The sequence below is a fragment of the Tamandua tetradactyla genome, chromosome 16 (genome assembly GCF_023851605.1).
Source record: "Tamandua tetradactyla isolate mTamTet1 chromosome 16, mTamTet1.pri, whole genome shotgun sequence".
Classification (NCBI taxonomy): domain Eukaryota; kingdom Metazoa; phylum Chordata; class Mammalia; order Pilosa; family Myrmecophagidae; genus Tamandua; species Tamandua tetradactyla.
Genome location: NC_135342.1, coordinates 18,197,734 through 18,224,112, shown reverse-complemented (window position 1 = coordinate 18,224,112; position 26,379 = coordinate 18,197,734). Strand labels below are relative to the sequence as shown.

General features: G+C 54.1%; 1 protein-coding gene across 3 annotated transcripts; it reads left to right on the top strand.

Moving 5' to 3' along the window:
- Positions 1 to 26: 26 nt before the first annotated feature.
- NECTIN2 (nectin cell adhesion molecule 2) lies at positions 27 to 25,192 on the top strand. Of its 3 annotated transcripts, XM_077131492.1 has the most exons (9): positions 40 to 645; positions 9,684 to 10,079; positions 13,525 to 13,824; positions 15,101 to 15,218; positions 15,412 to 15,560; positions 21,191 to 21,344; positions 23,177 to 23,240; positions 23,382 to 23,468; positions 24,120 to 25,192. In XM_077131492.1, exons 1-9 carry the CDS (start codon positions 552 to 554, stop codon positions 24,390 to 24,392), a joined length of 1,635 nt encoding a protein of 544 aa, XP_076987607.1. In that variant the 5' UTR covers positions 40 to 551; the 3' UTR covers positions 24,393 to 25,192. The 3 variants fall into 3 exon arrangements, with proteins under 3 accessions (XP_076987608.1, XP_076987609.1, XP_076987607.1); XM_077131493.1 differs by lacking the exons at positions 21,191 to 21,344; positions 23,177 to 23,240; positions 23,382 to 23,468; positions 24,120 to 25,192 and adding an exon at positions 16,178 to 17,120 and having other exon boundaries at positions 27 to 645; XM_077131494.1 differs by lacking the exons at positions 21,191 to 21,344; positions 23,177 to 23,240; positions 23,382 to 23,468; positions 24,120 to 25,192 and adding an exon at positions 15,809 to 16,295 and having other exon boundaries at positions 29 to 645.
- Positions 25,193 to 26,379: the final 1,187 nt, after the last annotated feature.

The following is a 26,379-nucleotide window of genomic DNA, read 5'->3' as shown; positions in this document are numbered from 1 at the left end:
CCCTGTTGGTGGATACGGGCGTGGGGGGCGTGATTAAACTGAAGAAAATACTGGAGGGGGTGGAGTTTGAAAACCTCGAGTTGACCGAATAGAATTTGGTCACCGGGTTCAGACCTCGCCCCTAGTAGGGGGCGGGGTCAGAACCCGGTGTGAGTGGTGCGTAGAAACCTAGGAGGAGACTGGGACAGAATCTGTGGAGGAGGTGGGGGGATGCGTAGAATCCTGGGAGTGGACGGGGTCAGAATCCGGTGGGGGAGGGGTAGAATCCCGGGAGGGGGCGGGGCCGGAGAGCGGGATCAGCTTCGCGGGGAGGGAGAGGGAGGGAGTGGGGCCTGTTACGTCAGCAAGTCCCGGCGGCCGGAGCCGAGCTAGGGGCCCCTAGTCCGCGATCCGGGAGAGTCGAGTCACTAAAGCAGAGCCTGGGGAGCAGAGCGCGGCCCGAGTCCGCTTGGAGTCGGAGCCCCTCAGACACCTGCTCACCCGCCCAATCGACACACACATACTGGCCGCGGGCTCCCGCCTGGGCCCCCGCCCTTCCTCGGGCCCCCCCCATGGCCCGGGCCGCCACCATCCCGCCGTCGAAATTGTCGCGGACTCTGTCGCTGCAGCTGCTGCTGCTGCTACTGCTGCTGTTCCAAGAAAACGGTAAGAAAGCGCGCACGGCCCTTGGGATCCCGTCTCCCGCGTGGACCCTTCCCCAGTCCCCACCTTCTAGCCTGAACACCTCCTTTCTCCCCACCGCAGTTCATCGAGCCCCCCTTCTTCTGCCCCCTCCCTGGCTGTCCCCATCATCTCCGATCCACACACTGCCCATTTACTGAGACGCGAAGCCTTTCCTGTCTGCATCCAGCTCAACCCCCAGCACCCTTGCTTAATCCCGACTCCCCATCCTACGCCGGTCTTCTCGGTCCCCCCCGCCCTTTCCTCAGACCCTGGCACCGAAAGGGTGAAGCCGGAGGCATGCCGGAGGCCTCGCGCCGGCTCCCCACTCCCCCGCCTATCAGTTAACGTGGATCTGGGTTTCGGTCTCCGCTCCCCACTCGGAAGCCCCCCCACCCCCAGAGCAGGATCGCGTCGTTAAGGCGGGACCACCACCATTCCCCTTGTTCCGGGATGTGGCGTCTGAGGCCTGGGGAGAACCTAGGTCGGGGGTCAGATGTCGTGGGCCTCTAGAGGGGCGGAGAGCTCGGACTTTGGGTCCCTATGGCTGAGGGTGAGAGTCCGGGCGATCCGAGGGGAAGGACCTGGGGGCTCCAACCCCGGGTCTTCGGGGACTGAGGGCTGTGGTTCCCGGGTCTCAGGAAACCGGGGTCTGTGGGCTGCCATCTGAGCTCCAGAAAAATTGGGCTGGGGGCCCAGTTTCCTAGGTCTCAAGTGGAATGAATGGAGGCTAGGAGCTGTCTACTGGGGACCAGGTGGAACTGGGAATTAGGGGTGGGGGGGGTGGGGAGGTGTCTCAATCTTCTGGTTCCAGACTTAACTGTGGGCAGGTGGCTATCCTCCGCATTCCGGGTGGAACTGGGGACAAAGGGCTAGATCTCGTGGGGCTCGGATTTAACTTGGGCAGAGGCATGGACTTCCGAGATCCGGATATGATTGAGAGTTTGGAGGCTGCGGCTGCTGCGTGCCAGGTGGAGGAGGAGGTCGAGCCCCCCAGGCCCGGAGCCCCTGTCCTCCAGGTGGACGGTCCCCGGGGCCGTCCCGCGGGAAGTTTCCCGAGTTTCACTTTCGCGGGGCGGGACGGGCGCTCTCTCTGATCCCGGTTCCGGATTCCCGTTTCGGGACATTAACTTTCCCTCGCTGAGCCTTTGTCCTCAGAGCCGCTGTGGGTGGTAAACGCCAGAAGCCGTCACCCTAATCCCCCTCCAAGAAAGGGAGGGGCTGAGAGGAAGCCGGTGAAGGAGGCCCTGGGCCCGCCCTCTACAGGTCTCCCCGCTGTTTATTCCCAGTTGGAAACTGGGGCGCTGGGTCTTCCCAAGGGTTTGCCCTGAAGGAGGCTCAGGGGGGTTGGGAGGTACCCCGGGGCACCCCTCTTGACCTCGTTTTCCCCAGGATGTCTTGAGTTGTCTCCCAGTCTTGACACAGCTGAGAACTGCCTCGGCCACCCCTTGACCTTCCGGTCTGTATCAGAGACAAAGGGATGCCCTCAGAACCTGCCCCCTCTGAGTGAGTGCTCAATACCCACTAGGACTTGAGCCAGGGGTTCGACTTGGTACACAATCTCATGGAAGGTTCTAGACCGCTCCAGGAGACAGGCCTTGTTCCTGTTCTCATTCTGCAGGTGAGGAAACAAAGGCTCAGAAAGGGCAAATCACTTTCCTGGGGTCCCACAGGCAGTCCCTGGGGAGCTGGACTCCAGCCCCCACCTACCCTTTTATAGGCAGCCCTTCAGAACCTCTTGAGGCTCAGCGCAGCCTGGTGGGCTCTGGAAAGTGTGGGTGCCTTTCTGAGCTATCATTTCCTCCTTTGTGAAACTGAGCAAGCAATCCCATCCCTGCTGGGATTCACAGGTCCCAATGAGCAGTGGGAAAGCCCTTACTTAGCACCTGGGGAGGGAATTTGTGCCTTTTCCTGACCCTCCGTGCTTCTGCCTTTGCTCTCTGGTGGGTTTCCCCTTGCTGTCTCTCTCTCTTTCTTCACCTGTCTCTGGCACCTCTGCCTTCCCCCTCCTTGCCCTCCATGGGGACTGAGGGCGACATCCCTGGGCCAGCCTCCCCTCCCCTGCTACCTTCCCCCGCTGCCCAGCCAGCCCCACAGTCTTGGAGGGGGATGAGAGGAAAGGGACTGTCTCCTCTCCTTAGGGAAGGGAGGTCTGGGCTGAGGAGGCAGGGCTGTGTGTGGGGCAAGAGGGATGGGGCCTCAGATATCAGGGAATAGAAAGCCATGGAGGGAGAGGGCTGGGGTTCGTGGCACATCCAGGAAGAAAACAGAGATGGAGGGGAATGAAAAATACAAGGATGGGACAGAAAGACAGAGGCAGGCAGGGGAAGGTTGCTGGACACAGATGCCAGAATGAAGACATGCCCAGGAAGACTGAAGGAGAGAGACCCAGAGCTTTGGAGAAAGGCAGGGCGTCCACCAGCCCCCAGCCACGGGAGGGTGGAGAGTCTGTGGCCAAGGGAAGCCGGACACAGCCAGCCTCAAGGGCAGCAGTGTGGGGGGACCTCAGGGAGTTGGGTATGCGGACCTCTCCCCCACCCGGATGTTGTTACATTTTTAATGTTCCAGGGATGCTGAGAAATGGAGCAGAAGGGGGAGGAGGAGAGGGACCCAGTGCAGTGGCCCTGGCAGGGACACAGAGAAGGGGATTGGGGACCCCAGGGTCAGAGGCATAGAGGAACACTGTGAAATAGAGACCCCAGGAATGAGATGCAGAGAGCCAACTTCCAGGGACTAGGAGACCCAGACCCAGAAAGAGAAAAGAGTCGGAGCACAGCTAAGGAGTGAGGGTACCTTCTTGAGCTGATGAAAATGTTGTAAAATCGGTCATGGTGATGGATGCACAACTTTGTGAATATCCTAACAGCCATTGAATTGGGCACTTTAAATGGGTGAGTTATACGGAGTGTGGTTTCTTAATAAAGCTGTTATAAAAGAGAGAATGAGAGGCACAGAGAGCACAGAGAGCACAGAGCAGGGACCCTGGGAGACACAGAGAAGAAGGACCTTGATATTCAGGGGAGGAGACCCAGGGAACTGGAGACACCAAAAGGCAGACTTAAGACGCTAAGAAATAGGGTAGGCCACAGTGGCTCAGCAGGCAGAGTTCTTGCCTGCCATGCCAGAGACCCGGGTTCGATTCCTGGTGCCTACCCATGCCAAAAAAAAAAAAAAAAGACCCTAAGAAATAGGTGCACAGAGAGACACAGACACTGAGAGATGCCACAAAAGAATTAAAAGACTTTGCAGAGATAGGACCTGAGAGAAGGTTGAAGCCAGTGTCCCTTAAGGGGCAGAGACGTTTAGGTGTAAAACTCTAGGGGCTGGGTAGAGGAGGTGGGGAGCAGAGTGGGTCACTGGGCACTGCTTGGGGCTTCTCTCCACGGGGGTTCAACGAGAAAGAGCAATTCTAGAGATTCGCCCCCAAGAAGTATCAGGCCCTGCAGGGTGACTTCAGCGTGGGTCAAGCCCCTGCAGAAAGAAGGGGGAATCTCAGCTCTGACGTGGGGGTGGTGGGGAGCCCTTGACATCCGCCCGCTGCCACTACTGCTGAGGGCCACCTACTGTCAGAGAGACTCGGGATTGGGGGAGGCACGAAGCGAGGTGCAGAGATCCAGGCACAAGCAGACAGACAGCCCTATATCCTGACCTTCACTGCTACCCTGTACGCCCAAACTGGCTCCCAGATTTCCGCTGCGGGGGTGGGCACTGTGGTTAATGCAATTAATTAATTAACAAGGCTGCTGAGGCCAGAGCTTAAAGCAGGCTGGCCTTCAAGGACATGTTTGAGTCCTGCCGCGCCTTAGCAGGGCTTTATAGGAGGGGGCGACCCAAGGCCTGAGGAGTCCTGGCCCCCAGCCCTCCTCCTCCCTCGGACCCAGGAGTCCCAGCCCCCAGCCCTCCTCCTCCAGGGTCCCATGCCCCCCTGTCTGCTTTGGTCTGTCCATCCCTGGATCTCAGGCCACAAAAGCTCTTCCCTGGGCCCACACCATATCCTAAACAGCTCCCATCTCCCACTGCAGGAAGCCTGCAGGCCCAGTTCACAGGCAGGGGAAGTGTGTCTAGAGACCCAGCTGACACCTCATGAACCTGTCACCAGTCCAGCTTGCCAGGGAAGTCGAGGGAGGCGTGTGTTCCCACGGCCCCAGTGCTCCCGCGGCCGTGCTGGCCACGTCCCAGCCAAGGTCAGAGCGCAGACACCCCCTCAGTAGTGTGCTGGACACTGGGGTCCTGGCTTCGTTTCTCCTGTCCCCGCCACAGACACAGAGTGTCAGCCCTGACCCCTGTCCCCTCAGCCCACAGCCTGGCAGCCTCTGCTTCCTGTCCTTTGCACCCTCTGAACGTGCCTCCAGTTCCGCCTCTCCTCTATCCTGCAGCCCCTCCCCTGCTTTGTAACTCGCCATGGCTCCCCAGTGCCCTCAGGAAATAAAGCCCAGACACTTTGATTTAGCCTCAGCCTGTGAGATCTAGTACACTGTTGATTCTCCATCACCACTTCATTTATTCATTCACACATTTATGGAGCACCTACTGTTTGCCAGGCACTGTTCTGGGCTCTAGAGTTACAGCTGGGAACAAGGCAGAGAAGGAGCCCCACCCCTGGTGCTGCTGTTCAAGTGGGGTGGAAGACAGCGATATATGCATCAGGTAGCGAGACGGCTGTGAGGAAAGCTGAACCGGTGATAAGGTCATTCTCGACCAGGTGTGCAGGGAAGATCTCCCTGAGCAAAGACTCAGGAAAGCGTGAGAATGAGCCCTGGGGATGCATGGGGTAGCACTTTCCCAGATGCGGGAACAGCCTGTGCAAAGGCCCTGTGGTGGGACTTGCATGTTTGGAGCAGCAAGGAGGCCAGCATGGCTGGAGCTGAGTGAGTCAAGGGGAGACGATAGGAGATGAGGTCAGAGAAGGGACGGAAACAGATGGTGCAGAGCCTTGGACGGAAGTTGTGCTTGAGCAGAGAGGAGGGTCAACGTGATGGCGGTTCTGTGAGCGTCCCTCAGGCTGCGTGTGGGAACAGACAGGGCATGGGGGTGGGGGGAGTGGGGGGCACGCTGTAATAGTCCAGCTGGGTGGAGGGCCCAGAGGTGCTCGGATCCTAGATAGGCTCTGCAGATGGAGCCGATGGGATTTCCTGATGGATAGCAGGTGGGCTGAGAGAGCCAAATTGCAGAATGACTCCAGGATTTCCATCCTGAGCTTTGTACTGAGATGGAAGACAAAAATCCCTGCCCTCCTGGAGCTGATGTTCTTAAGGGGGGGTGTGTGTGTGTGGAACCCCTAGGTTGTAAAATGTTGAGAAACGCCAAGGAGGAAAATACGAAGCACGGGGTAAGGGGACCAGAGCAGCCAGCTCGGGAGCAGGGAGGTGTGTGGTCCTCAGGGGTCAGAGTCTTTGGCATGAAAAGAACAACCTGTGAGGTTTGCCTCCCAAGAAGCCACATGTGGGGGTCTCGCCCAGGGCCGATGGCACCCCGATGCCACCCCCAGACACAGAAGGACCACCTCCCTCAGAAGCAAGATCCAGGCACCTTGCACTGGCAAGGACAGCCTCCTAGGACAGGAAATCAGAGTCCAAACGCATCCCGCAGAGAAGAGTGTGGGGCCTGGAAAGCTATGGGATCCTCTTCAGGTCTTTGCTGAGGGCCCCTCCTGCAGGAAGTCCTCCCTCCTCCTCCTCAGGCCTTCCTTCCAGCGCTCCCCATCCCCAAGCCCTCTCTCCAGCACCACACCCCATGCAGTCTTCTCAGCGTTCTTGGGGATAATAATTTGTGCGATATTTGTTTCCTCCATTGACATGACACCTGCTCACAGCACAGGGCTTGACGATCATTCAAGAGTGTTTACTGAGCACCTACTATGTGCCAGGCACTGCTGTAGGGGCTGGGAATACAATAGGGAACAGATGAATCCCTGCCCTCACAGAGCTGACTCTATGTGCCCAGGACCTGTCTGTTACATAATTGTTTGTTGCATGAACATAATTGACCAGTAGGATGTGAAAGAATGGCTGGCAAGCAGCTTCTCCCAGGATCTTCCTGTCTTTGGCCCCCACCTGTCTGCCTAACACCAAATAAATTCCTTCAATTCCTAAGTGATTTTGATGCCTGATAGTCCCATTCTGGCTGGCCCTCTTCCCCATCAGGCCTTCTTGACTTAAGTTAAATCGCTCCAATTGTGGAACTCTCAATGGCTCCCACTTGCCCAAACTGGAAATCTAAAGGCCTTGGCCCCCCGCTCCCTGGCTGTCCACAGCTCATCCTGGAAGGCTTTTCCAGCTTCTGATTGAGTGTCCTTCCCTTCTCACTCAGGTAGAAAGGGGCAGAGCCTTTGGGGGCCCAGGTGGGCAGTGTGACCTGCACCCAAGGGACTTGGGGTGCTCCAGAGAGGGGGTACCCTGTGGAAAGGGAGCTCTCCATCCCCTGCCCCAGCCAACGGTTGCCCCCTGGAGACCCTTGTCCTGACTTTTGTCTGAACTTCTACATGCTGTCTCCAGACGCTTCTGTCGTTGGCTGCTGATTCTCATGAAACAACACTGCATGGGCCAAAGGGAGAACCAGGTTTGGCCTGTGACCGGGTGCTTACCACCTCTGCTTGACTTGGGGTGACCAGGGCCTGCTAAGAGCCTCGGTGAGAAGATGTCTGGGTGACACTGTCACAATGAGCCCCGGGGCAGCTTCAGCACCTCCATTTTACCACTGTAGACATTTAAAAAGGGAAATAGAGTCAGGCAGCTGGAAAACGGCAGAACCAGAAGGAGCGGGCTCCGAGGATCCACAGTGCAGTGCAGCCCTTCAAAGGGGATGTTCCTGGATTCGAGTTGCAAGACGTTTGTAGGAATTCCACAGGATGACGAATATGGCGTATCTAGGCCTTCCTAGATACCCATGGCCTTCCTCTGCAAAGTCCCCTGGATTCACGCACCCAGGGGCTCTCTTCGGCCTGAGGACCCCCTCAATAGGGTCATCTGTTAATGCTTCCTGGGTTCTAGTGTGGGACCGCTCACCCCCACCCCCTCTCAGTCAGAGAGAGAAGCCAGCAGTAGCTGTGCCTTGAAACGGGACATGTCCCCTCAACCTTGCCTTGGGACCAAATGTCAAGGGCCTCTTGTAATTATGCTTCCCTTATTGTGTTGATTTAGCAAGCACTGATCTGGCATTTCCTGTGGCCCTCTGCTGAGTGCTCTGCAAATATTATTTAACCCTATAGCAACCCAAGAAACATTTTTTTCCTCCTCATTTTTATAGGGGAGGAAACTGAGGCACAGAGAGGTTAAGTCATTTGCCCAAAGCCACACAGCCAGTTAGGGAAGGGAGGGGAGATCTGAAGCCTGGCAGCCGACGTCCTCAGTCACCATTTCATACTGCTTAGCGTAGCAGATAAACACCCTTGTTGTTCCTATTTTTGTTAAAAGTGAGAAAACAAGACAGGCTACAAATCAAAAGCATGTTCTCACAAAAACTTACACACAAATACTCATAGCAGCATTATGCATCCTAAAAGGGGAAACAACACGATATCCATCAGCTGATGAATAGATGAATAAAATGTGGCCTATCCAGACAGTGGAATATTATTCAGCCCAGAAAACGGAATGTAATTCTATTGCGTGCTACAATATAGATGAGCCTCAAAAACATGATGCTGAGTGAAAGAAGCCAGTCACAAAAGACCACACTGTGTGATTCCACTTACATGAAATGTCTAGAATGGGTAAATCTGTGGAGACAAAGTAGATTCGTGGCTGCCAGGGGCTGGAAGAAGGGACAATGGGGAGTGACTGCTAATGAGGCTTTCTTTTGGGGATGATGAAAATGTTCTAAAATTGATTGTGGTGATGGTTGCACAACCCTATGAATATACTAAACATCATTGAATTGTATACTTGAGATGGGTGAAGTGTATGGTACAGGAGTAATATCTCAAAGCTATTGGGACAAAAGATGTATAAATATGCACGTGCATGTGTGTATGTTTTTTTAAAAGGCTGATAGGGCTGTATTTTTCCCTAGAAGTGAGAGAAACAGTATTACTGTGAAGCAAAATACAAAGATGAGCCTGGCTCATCATCAGTGGATAAAATTTTGTCATATTTGCTTTTATCCATCTATACCTTTTTTTTTTCTGTCAAGACATTTGAGATTAAGTTGCAAATATTGTGACATTTCAACGCTGTATTTTCTGTGGGATTCTATATAACCACGATGAGCATTCCTAAGGATAACAATAATTCCATAATATCACCTAATCTAGACCAGACTCAAATTTCCCTCATTTATAGGGGAGGAAACTGTAAGAACATTTTCTCCAAAATGTCTTTTTTTTAAAGATTTGATTGTATATGTGTGTGCTTAATTACATTCACAGCGTAACCATCACCACTGTCTATTACTGGAAACCTTCCATAACTCCAAACAAACCTCATGCCCATTAAGCAATAATTCCCCATTTCCCCTCTCCCTGGCCCTTAGTAACCTTAATCCACTTTTGTCTTTGAATTTGCCCATTCTAGATGTTTCATATGAGTCAATTCAGATGATACTTGTCCTTTTTGCTGGCTTCTTTCACTTGACTTGATGTCTTCAAGATTCATCCATGCTGTCACATGTATCAGAACGTCATTCCTTTACGGCTGAGTAATATTTCATTGCGTGGATGTACCACATGTTGTTTACCCATTTATCTGTTGGTGGATGCTTGGGTTGCTTCCACCTATTGGCCATTGTGGATAATGCATGTAGATATTTGCATGGGGCTGTACAAATATGAGTCCCTGCCCTCAAGTCTACATAGTAGAACTACATAGTAGTTCTGTGCTGAACTCTCTGAGGAGCCACCAAGTTGTCTTCATGGCAGCTGCACCATTTCCCCCCCTGGACTAGAAGCTCCGGAAAGACTCATGCTTTGCGCTGTGTTCCTGCGTTTCTCTATGTGTACCTTTGGGTCCTGCTTCCTGCCTGGCCCAAGAGGCATCTGGGTCCTCCTTCCACCTGACCTCTCATCCCTCCCCCTCCTCTCCTTCCAGGAGCCCAGGATTTGCAGGTCCGCATGCTGCCCCAGGTGTCGGGCCGCCTGGGGGAGACCGTGCAGCTGCCATGCCACCTGCTGTCCCCGGCTCCTGAAGTGTACGTCTCCCAGGTAACGTGGCTACGCCTGGATGCAGCTGGGGGCAGCCAGAGCGTGGCCATCTTCCACCCCTCCTATGGCCCCAGCTTCCCCAGCCTGGGGCCTGGCAAGGAGCGGCTGTCCTTCGTCACCACTGGGCAGGGCACTGGGGCCGGACAGGGTACCGGTTCGGAGCTGCGGGATGCCACGCTGGCCATCAAGGAGCTCACCGTGGAGGATGAGGGCAACTATACCTGTGAGTTCGCCACCTTCCCCCTGGGCAACAGCCGGGGCATAACATGGCTCAGAGCGATAGGTGAGTAGTGCGGGGATAGGGAGGCCGCGGGGGATGGGGGTGCAATGTGGGAGAGCCTCCGCTTCTGCTGTGTCGTGGCCTGTCTCTGTGGTCTTTGGTCAGTCGGCATTCATTATGCACCTACTGTGTACCAAATGCTGTTCTGTATGCTGGGGACACAGGAAGCAACCAAGCATTCATTGAGAAAACATGTATTGAGCACCTACTGTGTTCCACACACACTCTTCCAGGCCCTGGAGATAAAACAGCAGGTTGACAGACAAAACTTCCTGTCCTTGTAGAACTTACACTCCAGTGTGAGGTGCCACAGAGTAAATAATACCAAAAAAATTAAAAGGGGAAAGAGAAAAAGAAAAGAATAAGGTGGTTGGGAAAAGGAAGCCTGAGGAGAACAGGTTGCATTTAGCAAGGAAGGTCCGGAAAGGCCTCTCATAGGAGGTGGTTTTTGAACAAAGAACAGAAGCCGGTCCTTCTGGGGAAAGAGAGTTCCAGGCAGAAGGAACAGGAAGTGCAAATGTCCTGATGCAGGGCTCACCTGGAATATTTTGAGAAACGTCCAGGAAGCCACTGCAGCTGGAGATGTGTGAATGTAGAGACGAGTTCAAGGAGGGAATGGGAAGACAGATGGGGTACAGCCTTGTGGACCCCATGACGACTTCGGCTTTTGCCCCACGGGAGACGGGAACGACTGGAGTTCTGAGCAGAGGAGGAAGTGATCCGGCTTGGGTTTTCACAGGCTCCCTCTGGCTGGCATGTAGTGGGCCAGAGCGGAGCAAATGCTTGCACAGGAAGAGAGGGGGTGGAGGAAGAAGGCTCCCTCTGGCTGTGTAGAGGGGGCTGGGGTGGGAGCAGGAGGACACAGGGGAGGTGTCTGGCAGAGTCCAAGCTGGAGGCAGCAGGGGTGGCTTGAAGAAGTCAAATTCTGGAGGGAATTAAGAGGTAAAGCCAGAGAAGAATCAAATTGGCAAACAAAGAGAACATCAGTATGTGGGAATAGACACTTAAAATAAGGGACCTGCTGGTGTCACTCAGATGGAATTGTCAGGGAAGATGTCTACAAAAGGACGCTTTAGTCAAGTCCCGAAGCTTTAGAAGGAGCCATCCTTAGACCCAGCAGAGGAATGGATGGACGGACAGAGGGAGAGCATAAGCCAATGCTGCGAGGTGGGAGCCAGCTTGGGATGTTGCAGACTCTACAAGGGCCCTGGGGCATTGGTGATGTTGGTCAAGGGTTCACGTGCCCCTTGTCAAGGCCAGAACTTATGAGGCCCAGGTGCGGAGGTTGAACTTCATTCCAAGTACCACTAGGAGCCATAGAGTGTTCTAGACCACCAGAGGGACCTGATCAGATTGTTGAAAGAATAAAAGGACCACTGGCTGCTTTGCAGGGGCCCCTCCCTGCAGGGGCAAAGGTAGAAGGAAGCAGAGCGGCCAGGTGAGGGACAGTGCTGGCTTGGGAGCTGAAGGATACAGTAGAGGCAGAGAGAAGGGGTGGGGAATGAAGGTGCCATTATGAGACAGGAGGTGCTGGGCCCCTGGATCGAGGGGATGGGAGGATCCGGGGTGGGGGTGGGGGACTCCCAGCCTTCTAGCTCCAGCCACCTAGCAAATGGGGAATACTTAGGGGAGGGATTTTTTGCACAAGTACCCATTCTTGCTCAATCTCACGAAGGAGGCCTTTCCTGGTATTCCCCTGGGATCCCACCTTCCCCCGGCAACTCCCCGGAGACCACATCATCCTGGACAGTTTATCCCCTCCCGCCACCACCCAGCCCCAGAGAGTCTGAGAAGTTCCCCCCGTACTGTCCCTGAGTAAACACTTCCCTTTCCAAGGAGCCCCGAAACCACAACTGTTTGCTATAATTCCAAAGCCCAGCTCTTCTTCCTCCCAACGCCCCCCCCCCCCCACATCTCTCTTCCTGTGCAAGCACTTGTTCTGCTCCAGCCCACTAGATGCCAGGAAGGTATGGGTGCTGGGGAAGGAGCAGAGAACAAGGGGGCCAAGCCTCTGCCTTCGTGGGAGGAGCAGGTGACAGAGACGCCACTGAGAGGGGACAGAATGGAGAGGGCAGGGCAGCTGCTTGCAGGACTGGAGGCTCAGGCTGGAGCCTAGACGAGTTTGGGAGTGGGGTAGGGGGGGTGTCCACAGCATTCCAGGCAGAGCAAGCAGAACATGCAAAGGTGCCCGAACCCCACGATGGGGGCAGTGGGCGGGCGGGGGGGGGCAGTCAGCAGAGGACAGGGCATGCTGGGTGTGCGTGGGCACCTGAAGCCTGTGACTTATCATCCTGAGATCGCTGGGGAGGTCCCATGGGTGTAGGTACCTGGTCAGGTTGAGGTTCTGGAATATCATTCCTCAGGCTATTGTGGACGACAGGGAAGGAGGGGGGGGGGAGTGGTGTGTGCGCGGGGAGGCTTGAGGAAAGTTCTGCAGCCACGGAGGGGGCGGTGGTGGGAATGCGGCGGTGGTGGGAATGCGGCGGTGGTGGGAATGCGGAGGAGAGGAGGGCGGGTGGTCCTAAAGACTAAGTGTAGACTCGAGCTGGGTTGGGTCACAGGGCAGGAAGGGTCAGCTGGGCTTATTATTCCTCCTGGAGGAGTTTGGTTTGGTTTTGTTTTTTTCCTAAGGTGTTCCCCTGTTTTCCAGGAAATTTGAGTGAAAGGGCAAACAGATGCCAGGCTTTGGAAATCTTGGTTGCCTCTCGTCCACTTCTATCACCAGATTTCAGTAGCAGTGGCAATGGCAGGAAGAGAAGCAGGAAAGGAAAAGACCTGGGGTCTTTCCACCCAGGCTTTAAAAAAAAAATATATATATATGTATGTATGTATGTATATTTTACATATATATATATGGGGGTACAAGGGTAGTTCAGTGGTAGAATTCTCGCCTGCCATAAGAGAGACCCAGGTTCAATTCCTGGTCCATGCACTTCCCAAAAAACAAAACAAATAAAAATTCAACAAATGGTGCTGTGATAACAGGCTACTCACGTGGAAAAAGAATGAAATGTGACCCTGCCATATAATATATATATATATATTTTGATTGTGGTAGCATGTATACAATAGACAATTTCCTCTTCCACCTAGACTTCTGAGCCGCATCCTGCCTTGGCTTCTCCTTTTAAATCTCAGCCAGTTCCAGGCATTTGGACCGTGTCCCTGCCTTTCCAGCAGAGCAGGACAGACAACATAATACACTATTGTGGCTAATGCTTTTAGTGCACGTACTGTGTGACGGGCACTCTCCTAGATGCTCTGCATATTAATTCATTTAATCCACCCAACAGCCCCACGGGTTTGAGTACCTGTATTATCTCCAGTTTACAAAACGGGAAACTGAGGCAGTGTCCGCCCACTTGTTTAAAGCCACGCAGCCACTAGGTGGCAGAGTCGCAATCGGAGGCCGCCATCGAGGGACCCACCCCTCTGGTTCTCTCCCCAGCCCAGCCCCAGAACCACGCTGAAGCCCAGGAGGTCACGCTCAGTCTGGATCCCGTGCCTGTGGCCCGCTGCGTCTCCTCAGGGGGTCGCCCGCCTCCCCACATCTCCTGGGTCTCACCACACCTGGATGGGGAGGTCACCGAGAACCAGGTGCCAGGGCCCCTCCCCGGTACAGTCACTGTCACCAGCCGCTTCACCCTGGTGCCCTTGGGCCGAGTAGATGGCGAGAAGGTCACCTGCAAAGTGGAGCACGAGAGCTTTGAGGAGCCCACCCTGCTGCCTGTGACCCTCACTGTCCGCTGTGAGTGCACCCAGGAAGGGACCCCATGCCCAGCCCTGTCTACACTGGCTCCTCTAGGGCACTGTCTGCCCTGCCCCTGAATATGTCTCCATTGGCTGTCATGGCCACGTTCTATGCTGCATCCTTCCCATGGTCTACACTGGCTCCCGTAGGCAACATCTATACCTGCCCCCCATCACCTGTATCGACTCTGTTAGCCCTTGGTTGATGCTGCCCCTCCCCTCCCATGGTCTACACTGCTGGTTCCCCTGGGCTCTCTCTATGCTGCCCCAACCGGAGCCAGCTCGCAAGAGCCAATTCTGTACGCCTCTTCCCAGTCCCTCATTCAGTGAAGCAACTTTGGTGGCTTGGGATCAACTGTGGGGGAGTGTTTACACCAAGGAAATTGGCAAGCACTACAAATTGGGGCTATTTTTGTTTCTTTCCCAGACAGCTGGTTTACTAGCACCACACAACCCCCATCATCACCTCTTCTGGCCCCTGGGGGCCCCAGGCCACCAGGCTCCCTCACTGTCTCTATCAGCTACAGGGGGCCGTGATTTACACCCCCTATCCCAACATTGTCTACACAGCACCCTACTTTGGCCGACTCTTCTGGAGTCTCCACACTGACCCTGTCTGCTAAGATTACACTGACCCCCACACCGGGCCCTGGCAATGCTGACCCCTCCTGATGTGTTCTGTGAGTCTACACTGGCACCCCTGACATTGCTCGGTATCCTTCACCTGCACCCTGCCAAGGATTAGCTTTATGGGCTCTTCTAAGCACTGTCCCAACCTCCCCACAACCACACGAGCTCACCAAGCAGTGCCTGCACGACACTGATTGCCCCGCCCTGTCTACACCGGTTTCCTTAGGCAGTATTCACTCTATGCACTCACTTGTGCCTGAGCTCCCCTGAGTGTTGTCTACACTGAGTTCCTCTTGGTGTCTACACTGGTTCCCCAGATACTACTACTCTGACACGCTCCCTCCCCATATTATCTACTCTGAGCGTGTCAAAATAGCGCACACAGAATCAACTGCAGCAGCCTCTTCACACACTGCCTGCCCTGAACAATAACTCCCCAAATTATCCAGATTGGCTTCCCTGTACAGTGTCTACACCGGCCTCAGCATAGCATACACAGCCCGGGATGACTTGCCCCAGACAGCTTCCACTGCTTTCCTTCCTGCTAGCCACCCCACTTCCTTAGGATTCCTATTTATCTGTGCACCTACCCATACCCTCTGGGGAGCACGCCATCTCTGAGCCAGTTCTCCCGTCTCCTCCAGACCCCCCCGAGGTGTCCATCTCTGGCTACGACGACAACTGGTATCTTGGCCGCACTGAGGCCGCCCTGAGCTGTGACGTCCGCAGCAACCCAGAGCCCACAGGCTATGACTGGAGCACGTGAGTCTGAGGGAGGAGGGGGCTGGGGGCTGGGACTGCAGGGCCCTGAGACAAAGCTGCAGGGTGCCCAGAGTCCTGGGAGGAAGGCAGGAGCTGCAGCTTGTGGGCCCCAGGGGATAAGTTTTAGGTCCCTGGAGCTTGGTCCCTGAGGGCGTGTGCCAGTAGAACCTCACCTGCGCCCGCACCCCTGCAGGACCTCAGGCATCTTCCCAGCCTCCACGGTGACCCACGGGCCCCAGCTGATCATCCACTCTGTGGACACAAGCGTCAACACCACCTTCATCTGCACGGTCACCAATGCCGTGGGCACAGGCCGCGCCGAGCTGGTCGTCCTTGTCCGAGGTGAGTGGGTCTTGGGGACAGCTGCGAGGACTCCGATCGCCTCCCTAACTCTTCCTCCTCTTCTAGGTTTTGGGGCTGCACGGGGTGGGGTGCCACTGACCAGGGTGCGGGTGGATTCAGACCCGCCTCGCTGCTGTCTGAGGGTGCTTTGGTTCTCCCCTCACCCCGAGGCTAGCATCTAGACTGGGGGTGACAGGGATGGTGTTGGGGGAGGGGGAAGGAGGTTGAGGCTTGTTGGAATTTCCTAGAAAGGAGAGGCCCAGGAAGGACCTTCAGGAAGACACCTCAAGAAGCTGCCGTGGGACTCTGGCTTATGAAAGGCTCACCCACAGAATCACGCACATGGTCAGGGGACGAGAGTGGGGCAGCCAGCCAGACAGAAACAGCTCCCACCCCCACCCAGAGATACAGATGGGCCCCAGGATGCACAGCTGTAGAGGAAAAGAGCAAAGAAACACCAGGCCCAGGGGACGGGCTGATGGAAACAGGGGTAAAACCACCCCTGGAGGCCCACATACCTGGAGGGAGGCAGGGATAGCTGCCCAGCCCTGTATCCCAAGACACAGGGACACACAGATACCACGGGGTCCCCCCATACCAGCACCCACCGCCTGCAGGACCTACATCTGGAGAGACACGCCCTGTGCCACGCAGTTCTCTGGCAGCGATGCATTGGCATCAAGACAGAAACTCACCGGAAACGTTACCCCACCCACTCAAACCCACCGTCGCCAAGACACAATCCCGGAGAGAGCGGTTGCACCAGCCAGTACACACCAAACAAAACCAGATGACACCTGGAAAGAGCCGGGCTTATATAAACACCACTCCAGCCCCCTCCACTCCACCCCCTGCAGCAGCACACCTGGGCAGACAGGATGCCACGGAGGCAGGGGAGGCTGCCCCATGCGGTGCAAGCAGAGCCCCTTAGAAACAGGACCAGACAGCAAAAAGAAAGACAGACGCCATCAAGCGAAACCCCAGGGCTGTCCCCACCAGGAACACCTCCAGGCTCAAAGAGAAGGCACATGCTTCACGATTCAGCCCTTTCGCGGTGTACACCTGCGGAAACACAAAACACTCGGCATTATAGCAAAACCCCCTCATAGGTGGGCCCAGACCCACCCATCGCCCGAAAACCCTAACTATACCAACCCAGATACCCATGCCCAGAGAGAAACCCCATTCAAACCTCTTGGCGGAGCTACTCCCAGAGACAAACCCACCTGCCTGTGCACATGCGTGCACACACTCAAGCACACCTACGTTCAGATCCTCTGTCCTAAAGACACAAACTCATGAACACATTCATTCGCTGTCCCCAGAATCCCGATAGAAGCTCAGACAGACGTTTTGGAGTCAGCGGCTGAGTGTGTACTTGTCTGTGCTGGTGCAGATCTGAGATTGTGTCTTTGCGACAAAGGATCTGAGCAATGGTTTCCAAGCATTTATAACCAAGACTCAGTAAGAAATCCGTTCCACATCCGAACCCGGTGTATGCTTATAGACATATATATTCTATGCACACGTGCAGTTTAATAAACCAGGATTTACCTTTCAGTTAAGGTGCTCTTTTTTTCTATTCTGCTTTTTATTTTAATTTTTTGATCTCACGCCCCCCCAGTTTGAAAACGCTACTCTAAAAGAAACACCCAGAAACATAGCCCAACAGCATATTCTCTCAGGAGCCTTTGTCCCACCATCTCAACTCCTGTGTGTGTGTGTGTGTGTGTGTGTGTGGGTATGTATAGTGGAGGGGAGGGTCTGACCCCCCACTGGTCTCACCCAGTCAGGTCCTGCATGCCTTGGGGATGGGGTGGGGAGATGTAGTATAGCTGCTGTTGTCACCCAGAACCAACGTTCCCTCCTTAGCATTCCCTGGCTTCCTCCCCAGCTTCCTCCCGCCACCCTCTCTTCTAACCTGCAACTGAACTCAAATCCAGCTCTTACTGGGTTCACCCAGAGATCCTGTGACCTTAATCACAAAGGTTTTGTGAGGATCCCACAGCACGCACCCCAGGGGGTTGCAAACTCAGACGCCTTACAGGGGTCCAGGTGGGTGCCATGGATGAGAAATGGCACAGCCGGTTGTTTCCCACCCAGCCTGTCACCACTCAGCTGCAGCTGATTACCAGGTAGTGCTGCAAGTTCCGGGTTGCCAGATGACCTGATATTTTTTTTCTAAGAGAAACCTGTCTTTTAAGGTGAAATCACCAGCCGTTTTGGAATATTGGCTAGTAGTTTGGTTTTTGTTGTTTGTTTTTATCATGGTAAATACATACAGCATAGCATCTCCCATTTTAGCCACTTCAGAGGTGTTAATTACATTCAGCATATTGTGTCCCCATCACTACCATCCATTACCAAAATATTTTCATCACCCCAAATAGAAACTCTGTACCCATGAAGCTGTACCCAGCCCCTGGAAACCTGTAATCTAATTTCTGACTCTGAATTTGCATATTCTAATTATTTCATAGAAGCAAGACCATAAAATGGCTAGTAGTTTCAATTCTTGAGAAACACTGAGCGTGCAGTGCACACACATCCGGGGCCACCAGTTTGCAACCCCGACCCCCGTACAACCTATAGCAAAGATTAATGGCTTCTCCCTCCTCTCCTCCACCTCCTCCTTTCTTCTGCTCAGTCACGGTCACCCCTTAATTCTGGCCACTGCCCCCCCCAGTCTGTGTCTTCCCCCCAAATGTATCCTCTTGACCTCGTGTTTCCTTTTCTCTCTCTTGCCCCTCCTCTCTCTCTTCAGACACCCCCCAGGCCTCGCCCTGAGACTTGGGCCCATGGTATAGGGGCCCGTGGGGGGGACACTGCTGGTGCTTCTGCTTCTGGCTCAAGGGTCCTTGGCCTTCATGCTATTGAGGAAGAGTAGAAGAAGGAAGAGTCCCAGAGGAAGAGGAGAGGGCAGAGGCTCCTACGACCCTAAAACTCATGTTTGGGAGTGGGGTCCCTGTCTATTGGACATCCACAGTTGCTGTTCCCATGAAGACCAAAGCATAAGGATGAAGAAGAGGAGGAGGAAGAGGAGGAGGAAAAGGCTGAGGAAGGCCTGAATATCCCCCCCCCCCAACCCTTGAGGAGAATATGAAGTCCAAGCTGGAAGGTTCCCTCATGTCCCAGAGGGCCATTTATGGGTGGGAGAGACAGAGCTGGGAGGCCCCACCTGCTGCCTGTCAGCAAAAGAAGTTACCAGCAAAAGTTCCTGACTGGTTGGACTGGTTTGTCTGGATGACACTGGAGTTCGAATGCCACCTCTGCTTTTCTGGAATTTGGAAGGGAGGACCTCCATCTCGAAGGCTGCATGGGGAAAGGGAGGCCCTGGGGCAGCTTGTGACGGTGACCAGAAAGGAGCCCCCGGAGAATTGGTTTTGACTTTTGGCCTGCCCTAGACCCCCTGATACCCAGGAGTTACAAACCACCTTGGGGGAAATCAGTGGTGTTTCATAACACCATCAGACCCCCACTTGGGTCCTGGAGAAAGAGTGGATGGCACAGAGGCTGTTGGGTCCCAGGGATTGGTGAGACCTGAAAACTGAACTCCTGGGTCACCAGGAATTTGGAGGCAGAGGGAGTGCCTCTGGGCCCCGAGGAGTGGGAGCCTGGGAAGGGTTGGACTGGAGAAGGCCTAGGGGGGCACTTGGGTCTCTGAAGGACACTTTGGATACCTGAGATCCCTGGGGCGAGGGGAAATGGGAATCAGGTCAAGGATTCTGGCCTTAGAGACTGGAACACTTAAGACTCCCGGGCCCCAGTACAAGGGGGGACTTCGCAGTGGAGCTGGCCAGACCAGTCAGAGGCCCGAGTTCCTGAGGAGAGCGGGGTCAGAAGCCTGGACTCCTGGGCTCTGGTGCGGGGTAGAGGCTGGGGACGGTTGGGGGGGTATGATGGGCAGAGCTCCTGGGTCCTGAGGGAGTGGCAGGGTGGCGGGGATGATCTGATTCTGTGGGAGCCTGAACTCCTTGCAGTTGCTGAGGATCTTGGGAGAGGAGGTCTGGCCCTCTCTTCCTGGGGCCCCAAGGTAACGGGGTCCTAGCTGGAATCAGCAGGCCCCTGAGGAACCAGGAAAGCCCCACTTCTCCAAAGGCCTCCCCCTCCTTCCCTTGCCCCAGGGCTGAGCCCAGAGAGGCTTTTAGTGATTCAGAGGGAGAACCCCACCCTCCTCCCCCAACCACAAGGGGGTCCTTGAACTCCCAGCCTGTAGGTAGAGGGGATGGGCAGGGTTCAAATCCTAGTTCTGCTCACTGGAATGTGACATGGGCACAGCATCTGTTTCCCTAGCCTCAGCCACCTCCTTGGTTATATGGGGAGAGGGGTGCTGTCTGCGTCAACAAGGCTGAGCTGGAAATGCCCGTGACACAGGGCTAAGCAATCAGGAAAGCCCGGTACACTTGTTTGTTCAACTCATATTTACTTCCACGTACTCTGTGTCGGGGGCCCTGTGCTCGGCATTGCTAGGGACACAGCTGTGACCCAGACAGGCCTGGCCCTGCCCTCCCAGGACACAGAGTCGATGCGTATAGGATGACAGAGTGCAGTTTGTGCCCCTTCAGAGGGCGCCAGGCTGCAGAACGGGAAGTCTGGAGATTGGAAGACCCTGGGATCCACAGTCTTCCTCTGGGAAGCTTTATCTTCTTATCTGTATCGTGGGGTGGATGTAAGGGCAAAACTTGTGAGTTTTTTCCCACACGTGCATGTCACTTCTGGTTGTTACTGTGACACACACACATGGCAATGGGGGAGGTCAGTGCCAGGAGGGCAGGAGCAGAGAACTTTGTCCATGGCTACCCCCAGCACCAGGAGAGAGCTGGCCTACACGGGCTGGATCCTTGAATACCTATGCTGGCTCCTCACGTGGTTGGAAAACACCTGTGTGCCAGACCCTGGGCTAGAAATGTGGGGCAGGCCCTACCCCTGGCAGCTCACAGTCTAATATGGAAACAGGTAGTTGTTCCATTAACTACATCTTTAGGAGAGGCAAGGGCCAGGGGGCCAGGAACAGGGGATCAGGGGCTCCCAATCTTGTTTCCTATTAGGTGGGGTCTCCACTGAAGATGGCGGCACTCCTGGAGTGAATGAAAGGATTTTGATCCCTACCCCAAAATTCCCCATTCTCCGCCTTTTAACACACATTCACACCCCACTGTCACCTCCCTACCCTCCACTCCCCTTCATCACTACGCCCCTACCAAAAGTCTCTTCGCTGTTTCTTAAAATCCCCACAAACATCCCTGCTCAAGGCATTTGCCCTGGCTGTTCCCACTACCTGGGATGTTCCAAGATATTCCCAGGGCTGGTCCCCCACATCTCTAGGGTTTTTGCTCAAACATGACCCTCAGCCTCACAGTAAGGCCCACTCTGGGCCCCCTGTTTAAGGGCTTGAGCCCTCACTCCTGTCATTTCTTTACAAGGACCCCACTGTGTCTTTTATCCTAGCCCAGCCTAGTAGAGCATTTTCTTTGCTGCTCTACTGCTGTGCTCCCTGCCCAACTAGGGCATGAGGCCCAAGAGAGTGGCAACCGACAATGTCTTGGGAGGAATGAGCTAGATGGGCAACTGTTCTCCACCTGGACAGGTGGGTGGGGAATGAGGCACTCAGGCTCTTGCTCTCCTTGCAGACACTCCCAACACGGCGGGCGCAGGGGCCACAGGCGGCATTATCGGAGGCATCATCGCCGCCATCATTGCCACTGCTGTGGCCGCCACGGTCATCCTCATCTGCCGGCAGCAGCAGAAGGAGCAGAGGCTGCAGGGGACAGAGGAGGAAGAGGAGTGAGTGAGGGCCCTGAGGGGAGTGAGGCCCCAGAGTTGGGGAGCACCAGGTTGAGGAGGAGGGAAATCGGAAGGGCTGTGTGTGGAACAGAGAGGCCTAAATTAACAGTGACTGAGGTGGGGGCGGAAGGGAAGCCCACTGCTCTCCCCTTTAAAGCATGATAGCTCGGCTCTGTGAAGTCATCCAAGCCCGAGCTCCTGCCATCTTGTTGCTCCACCTTCCCTACATAGAGGCCTTTGTCCATGTTCCAAGATGGCTCCCCACTGGAGGAGGAGCCTATTTCCATCGAGGTCTCCGTACAGCACAATCAGACGTGGTTGTCCAAGCCCCAAGGCCCCCACTCCAGCCTGCAGAAGGGAACATCTGAGAAGTTACACCCACCACTTCCTCTCATTTCCCATTAGCTAGGACTTAGTCACATGGTTGCCCCCTGAGCCTCAGAGGAGGCTGGGAAATGTAGTCTTCTATGTAGCCATGTGACCGGCTAAACTCTCTGAACTATGAGAAATAAGGTGGGGTACTGAATATTAGGGAGATTGAGCTGCATGTCTCTGTGTACAGCACTCCTGTTGCCAGGCTTGGTGAGATGCACTTTACATGTGTGTCTTCACCTGATTCAAGCCTCATATTCATTCAGTGATCAAACAAATTTAAGTGCTCGGAAAGCACCCAGGTTAGGCCAGGCCCCAGAGATTTAGGAACATGATGATGAGACAAACATTTCAAATGTGTCTGCACAAGTAAATACATTGTGGAAACATAAACTCTCAGAGGAAGTCAATCAAAGAGGAAATAGGTTCAGAGAGCCAAAACCACTTGCTGAAGTTCATCCAGCAAATAAATATTTTCATGGCCAATTTTTTCTCAAATAACACCAACTAATGTATCTGGGGAGGGGCAGGGAAATAAATGCTTATTAAAAATGCACCCAACCCCACCCCCAAATTTAAAAAAGCGCCTTCCTGGGCCTCACCGCAGATCCAGACCTACTAAATCAGAACACTCACAGGAAGGGCTCAGTATCTGTATTTATTGCAACCTTTCTAAGTCATGATGCATGGTCAATTCAAGCCAACTACTTGCTACTGTTGTCCTCTGTGCCCTGCCCAGTGCTGACACACTGCCGTAACTGAAAGAGATGGCCGTGGCCCTGCCTTCCTGGGGCTCACAGTGCAGGAGGAGATGGAACTGTCCCCAGACAGGGATGGCCCAGCATGGACAGGGATGGGATAAGGAAGCTGAGGAGGCTGTGGGAACCCAGAGTGGGTGCCTGACCCACACTGTGAGGAGACATCCAAGCTGGGGGTTAAAGGCATAGTAAGCATCCTTCGTTATTATGTATGCAGGATGTCTGGTCCAGGGGTGTGCAGACTGAGAGAATTTAACGTAGTTTGGGGGATAGGAAAGCACTGTTGATTTGTTTGTTCATTCTTTTAACAAACATTTACTGAAATCCTCATAGTGAGTTCTGGGAACACATTGCTAATGGCACAGACTTCATTCCTTCCCTCACAGAGCTCAAGGCAGGGTACAGTAATTGAACAATATCATAAATAACATTTCAAACTCAGTGAGTGTCCCCAAGGGGGAATACAGAGTAGATATGATGTACCAGGGGCTCCTGATTCATCTGGAGAATCAGGGAGTCTTCCTGAAAGAAAAGGAATTCATGGGATGAGGAAGAGTTAGCCAAGTGTGTGTATGTATGTGCGTGTGTGGCAGGGGGGAAGCAGAAAGGGTGATCCAGGTAGAGGGAGCAGCATGCACAGTAACCCTGAGGTCAGAGGGCCTTTCAGGTCTGTCTTCACCTGACCCCATCTCCATCCCACAGCCTGGAAGGACCTCCCTCATACAAGCCACCTACCCCAAAGGCAAAGCTCGAAGAGTTGGAGATGGTGAGCACATTCTCTGGAGCCCAAGCTGCCCCCGTCTCTACATCTACCTTTGCCCACCAAACCCAGGCCTGGGAAGGGAGGCCAGTGGGGAAAGGCTGGCTGTGGGGGGATCCTGACTTCCCCCTTCCCCTCCTGCCGCAGACCTCCCAGCTCTTCACCCTGGGGGCCTCGGAGAACAACCCACTCAAGACTCCCTACTTTGATGCCGGCGTCTCATCCACTGAGCAGGTAGGCGCTCTCAGGGAAGACAAGGGTAGGTTCGGGGTCTGGGTTTTAAGGGCCAAGGGTCAGGCCCTGACATCAGAGGTCAAGGACTAAAGGTTACCACTCAAGGTCAGGGTTGTGTCTCTGGTCCCAGCTTAGAGCATAGAGATGCATTTTGGATTCCATGGTGGAGGTCAGGAATGAAATTGTCCCAGGGCATGAGGTGAGAATTCACTGTCGCATGGTCCTTGAGGATTGGTTGAGACACTGCCCTAGGAGCTGGAACAAGCTGGGAACAGTCACTCTTCTCAGTGATCTACTGCAGGGGTCATAATAAGAGGTTGAGACAAGTCAAGATTCAAGAGGCTATTTAGAATTCAAGAGTAAGTAGTTGAGATCAAGATTGAAGTATTGGTAAAGATTTGGAATCAGGGATCAAGGGACAAAGGAGAACCCAGGGTGTGGTCCATGCTTTGGGCTTTGGGTTGGGTGTGAGCGGTATGATTGTCCCATTGCAGCATTGACCCTGGGCACAGAAGTGACAAGGGGTGGGTTCAGGTCTGGTTCGTTGGCATGAAGAGAAGTTCATCAGGATTTGAGGGCCAAAGGGCTGGTTAAGATTCTGTGTCTTGCTCAGGAGGTGACCTTGGGTTCCCACCCCTTCCCCACCTCCAGGAAGTGCCTCGATACCATGAGCTGCCCACCGTGGAAGAACGATCGGGGCCCCTGCTCCTGGGGGCCACAAGCCTGGGAGCTCCTGTCATGGTGCCATCAGGGCCTACAGCTGTGGAGACAGTTTCCCTGGACCTAGAGGATGAGGAGGAGGAGGAGGAGGAAGAGGACTACCTGGACAAGATCAACCCCATCTATGACGCCCTGTCCTACAGCAGCCCCTCCGATTCCTACCAGGGCAAAGGCTTTGTCATATCCCGGGCCATGTATGTGTGAGCCACCAAAGCCCTCTCTTGCTTCTCACCTTCTGATCCCTCAACTTTCTACCAGGGATCTGGTACCCCTCACTTCTGGCCAGGCCACTGCCAGTCAACACACACACCTCAACTGTGACTTCTACCTTGATGGCTACACTATGACTTTTAATCCTTGATATTTGACCCAGAGAAACCCACCATGACAACGGAAACCTGATAACCTTATCCCATGAGGCACGGGATAGGGGAGTATGCTTCTGCACAACCTCTGACCTAAGGATTCCTCTCAACAACTGTGGCCTTAGACCATACTTCTCAACCATCCAACAACATGTACAAACTCTCCCACAATCTCAAAGAACTTTCCAGACCTCCAGTTTGTCCTCAGGCTCTACTGGGATGGGCGATGGGTGCTCCCTGCTGCTCAGACCTGAGCTGTCCAGGCAGTAGAGCTTCGCTTGCCCCCTCCCCAGCCTTGTCTGTTTCTTGAAGGCAGGCGAGGGGGTTCCCCCAGCCTAAGACAACTTCCCCATCTCCTCCCTCCTGCAGGCAGGAGTGTCAGGGTCCAGACCCTTCCCTGAACCCCACCACCTTGCCGCAATTCCTGTCTAAGGGGCATGGAGTCCCAGCCCAGGGCTAGAGGGAACAAGCCCTGGGCAGAGTGTGCCTTGACAGCCTTGGGAGAACAATTTGCTGTTATCTTGAAGACTACTGAGCCCTTTTGCCTCTTCCCAGTGGGATGGGAACCCATAAATCTCTAGGGGAAAATGGGTGACTTGGGTTGGGGTAGCATTTCCTACAAAATAATTTATACTTTGACCAAGTCTTGCATTTTCTGTGGTGTGTAAAAGAGGTGGGGGTGGGACACGGAAGAGTAATGAATAGGGGGCCCAAGGCATGAAGATGAAGAAGGGCTCCTGCTGACTGGAGGTCTGGGAGGATTACATGCAGGAACAAAAGGAACAAAGAATGGAAGAAAGGAATTAAGTGTGAAGGTAATTAGTAAGAATGTATAAACCTAAGGCAAAATGAAAAGCAATATTTACTAAGAATCTTTTTATTAGATGGCTAATAAAAAGGAATCTAATGGGGTGCTGCGACAGTAGCCCAGTGGCAGAATTCTCGCCTACCATGCCGGAGACCCAGATTCGATTTCCAGTGTCTGCCCATGCCAAAAAAAAAGGAATCTAATAGGAAATGGAGAGAAATAAGCAGAACAAAGAAATAAATAGTAGTAATGAACAGGATTTTAGGTTTGTTGAGTAAATGACAATAGAACAAAGGCAAAATCACGAGTAATGTAAATGGAGCCTAGGGCGTGATGGTTAATAGATCTGAATAAATGAGCCAGAGGCAAAGGGATGAATAATAGAATTAGGGACCGCGGACACGATGGGTAACGGGCAGGAATTAATGGACTCAAAATATGACGGGAATTAAAAAACAGCCAGAAGAATGAGGAAGGTGAGCAAGCAGGAAAGAGCAGAAGGCAGTAGGGGCCTTGAAGCTGGAATGAATGGGACAGAGGGAGGCATGATGGGTAATGGGACAGGAATGAATGGGCCAAAGATAGAAGCTATAGTGACCGGCGAACACACAGCATGTTGGGTAACAAAAAGGGCGGGTCTAAGGCGGCTGTCGCGTTAATAGGTAATCGGGAATTGTGGGTAGCGAGGAGCGGGGAAATGTTCAGAAGGTAGCCAGCTAGAATTCTCCCGAGGCACTATGGGAAGGGCAAGCACTTCCGGCCTTCAGTCTGCGACTCTGGACCAGAGGGCAGGCCCTCCGCCGCTGTGCCTATTGGGACACGAGACCTGACCTTGCTGCCTAGAAGCCTCTGCCGTGCAACGCACCTTTACTCGCGTCCTTTCACCCTGGCACGTTAGCCAATACGCGCACCCCCTGTACACGCCGGAGCCAATCAGAACGCTATAATGACTAAGGCCGACCAATTATCACCGCAACCTCGCCGCGGGGCAGAGTCGAAAAGGGCGGATTCTTTCAGG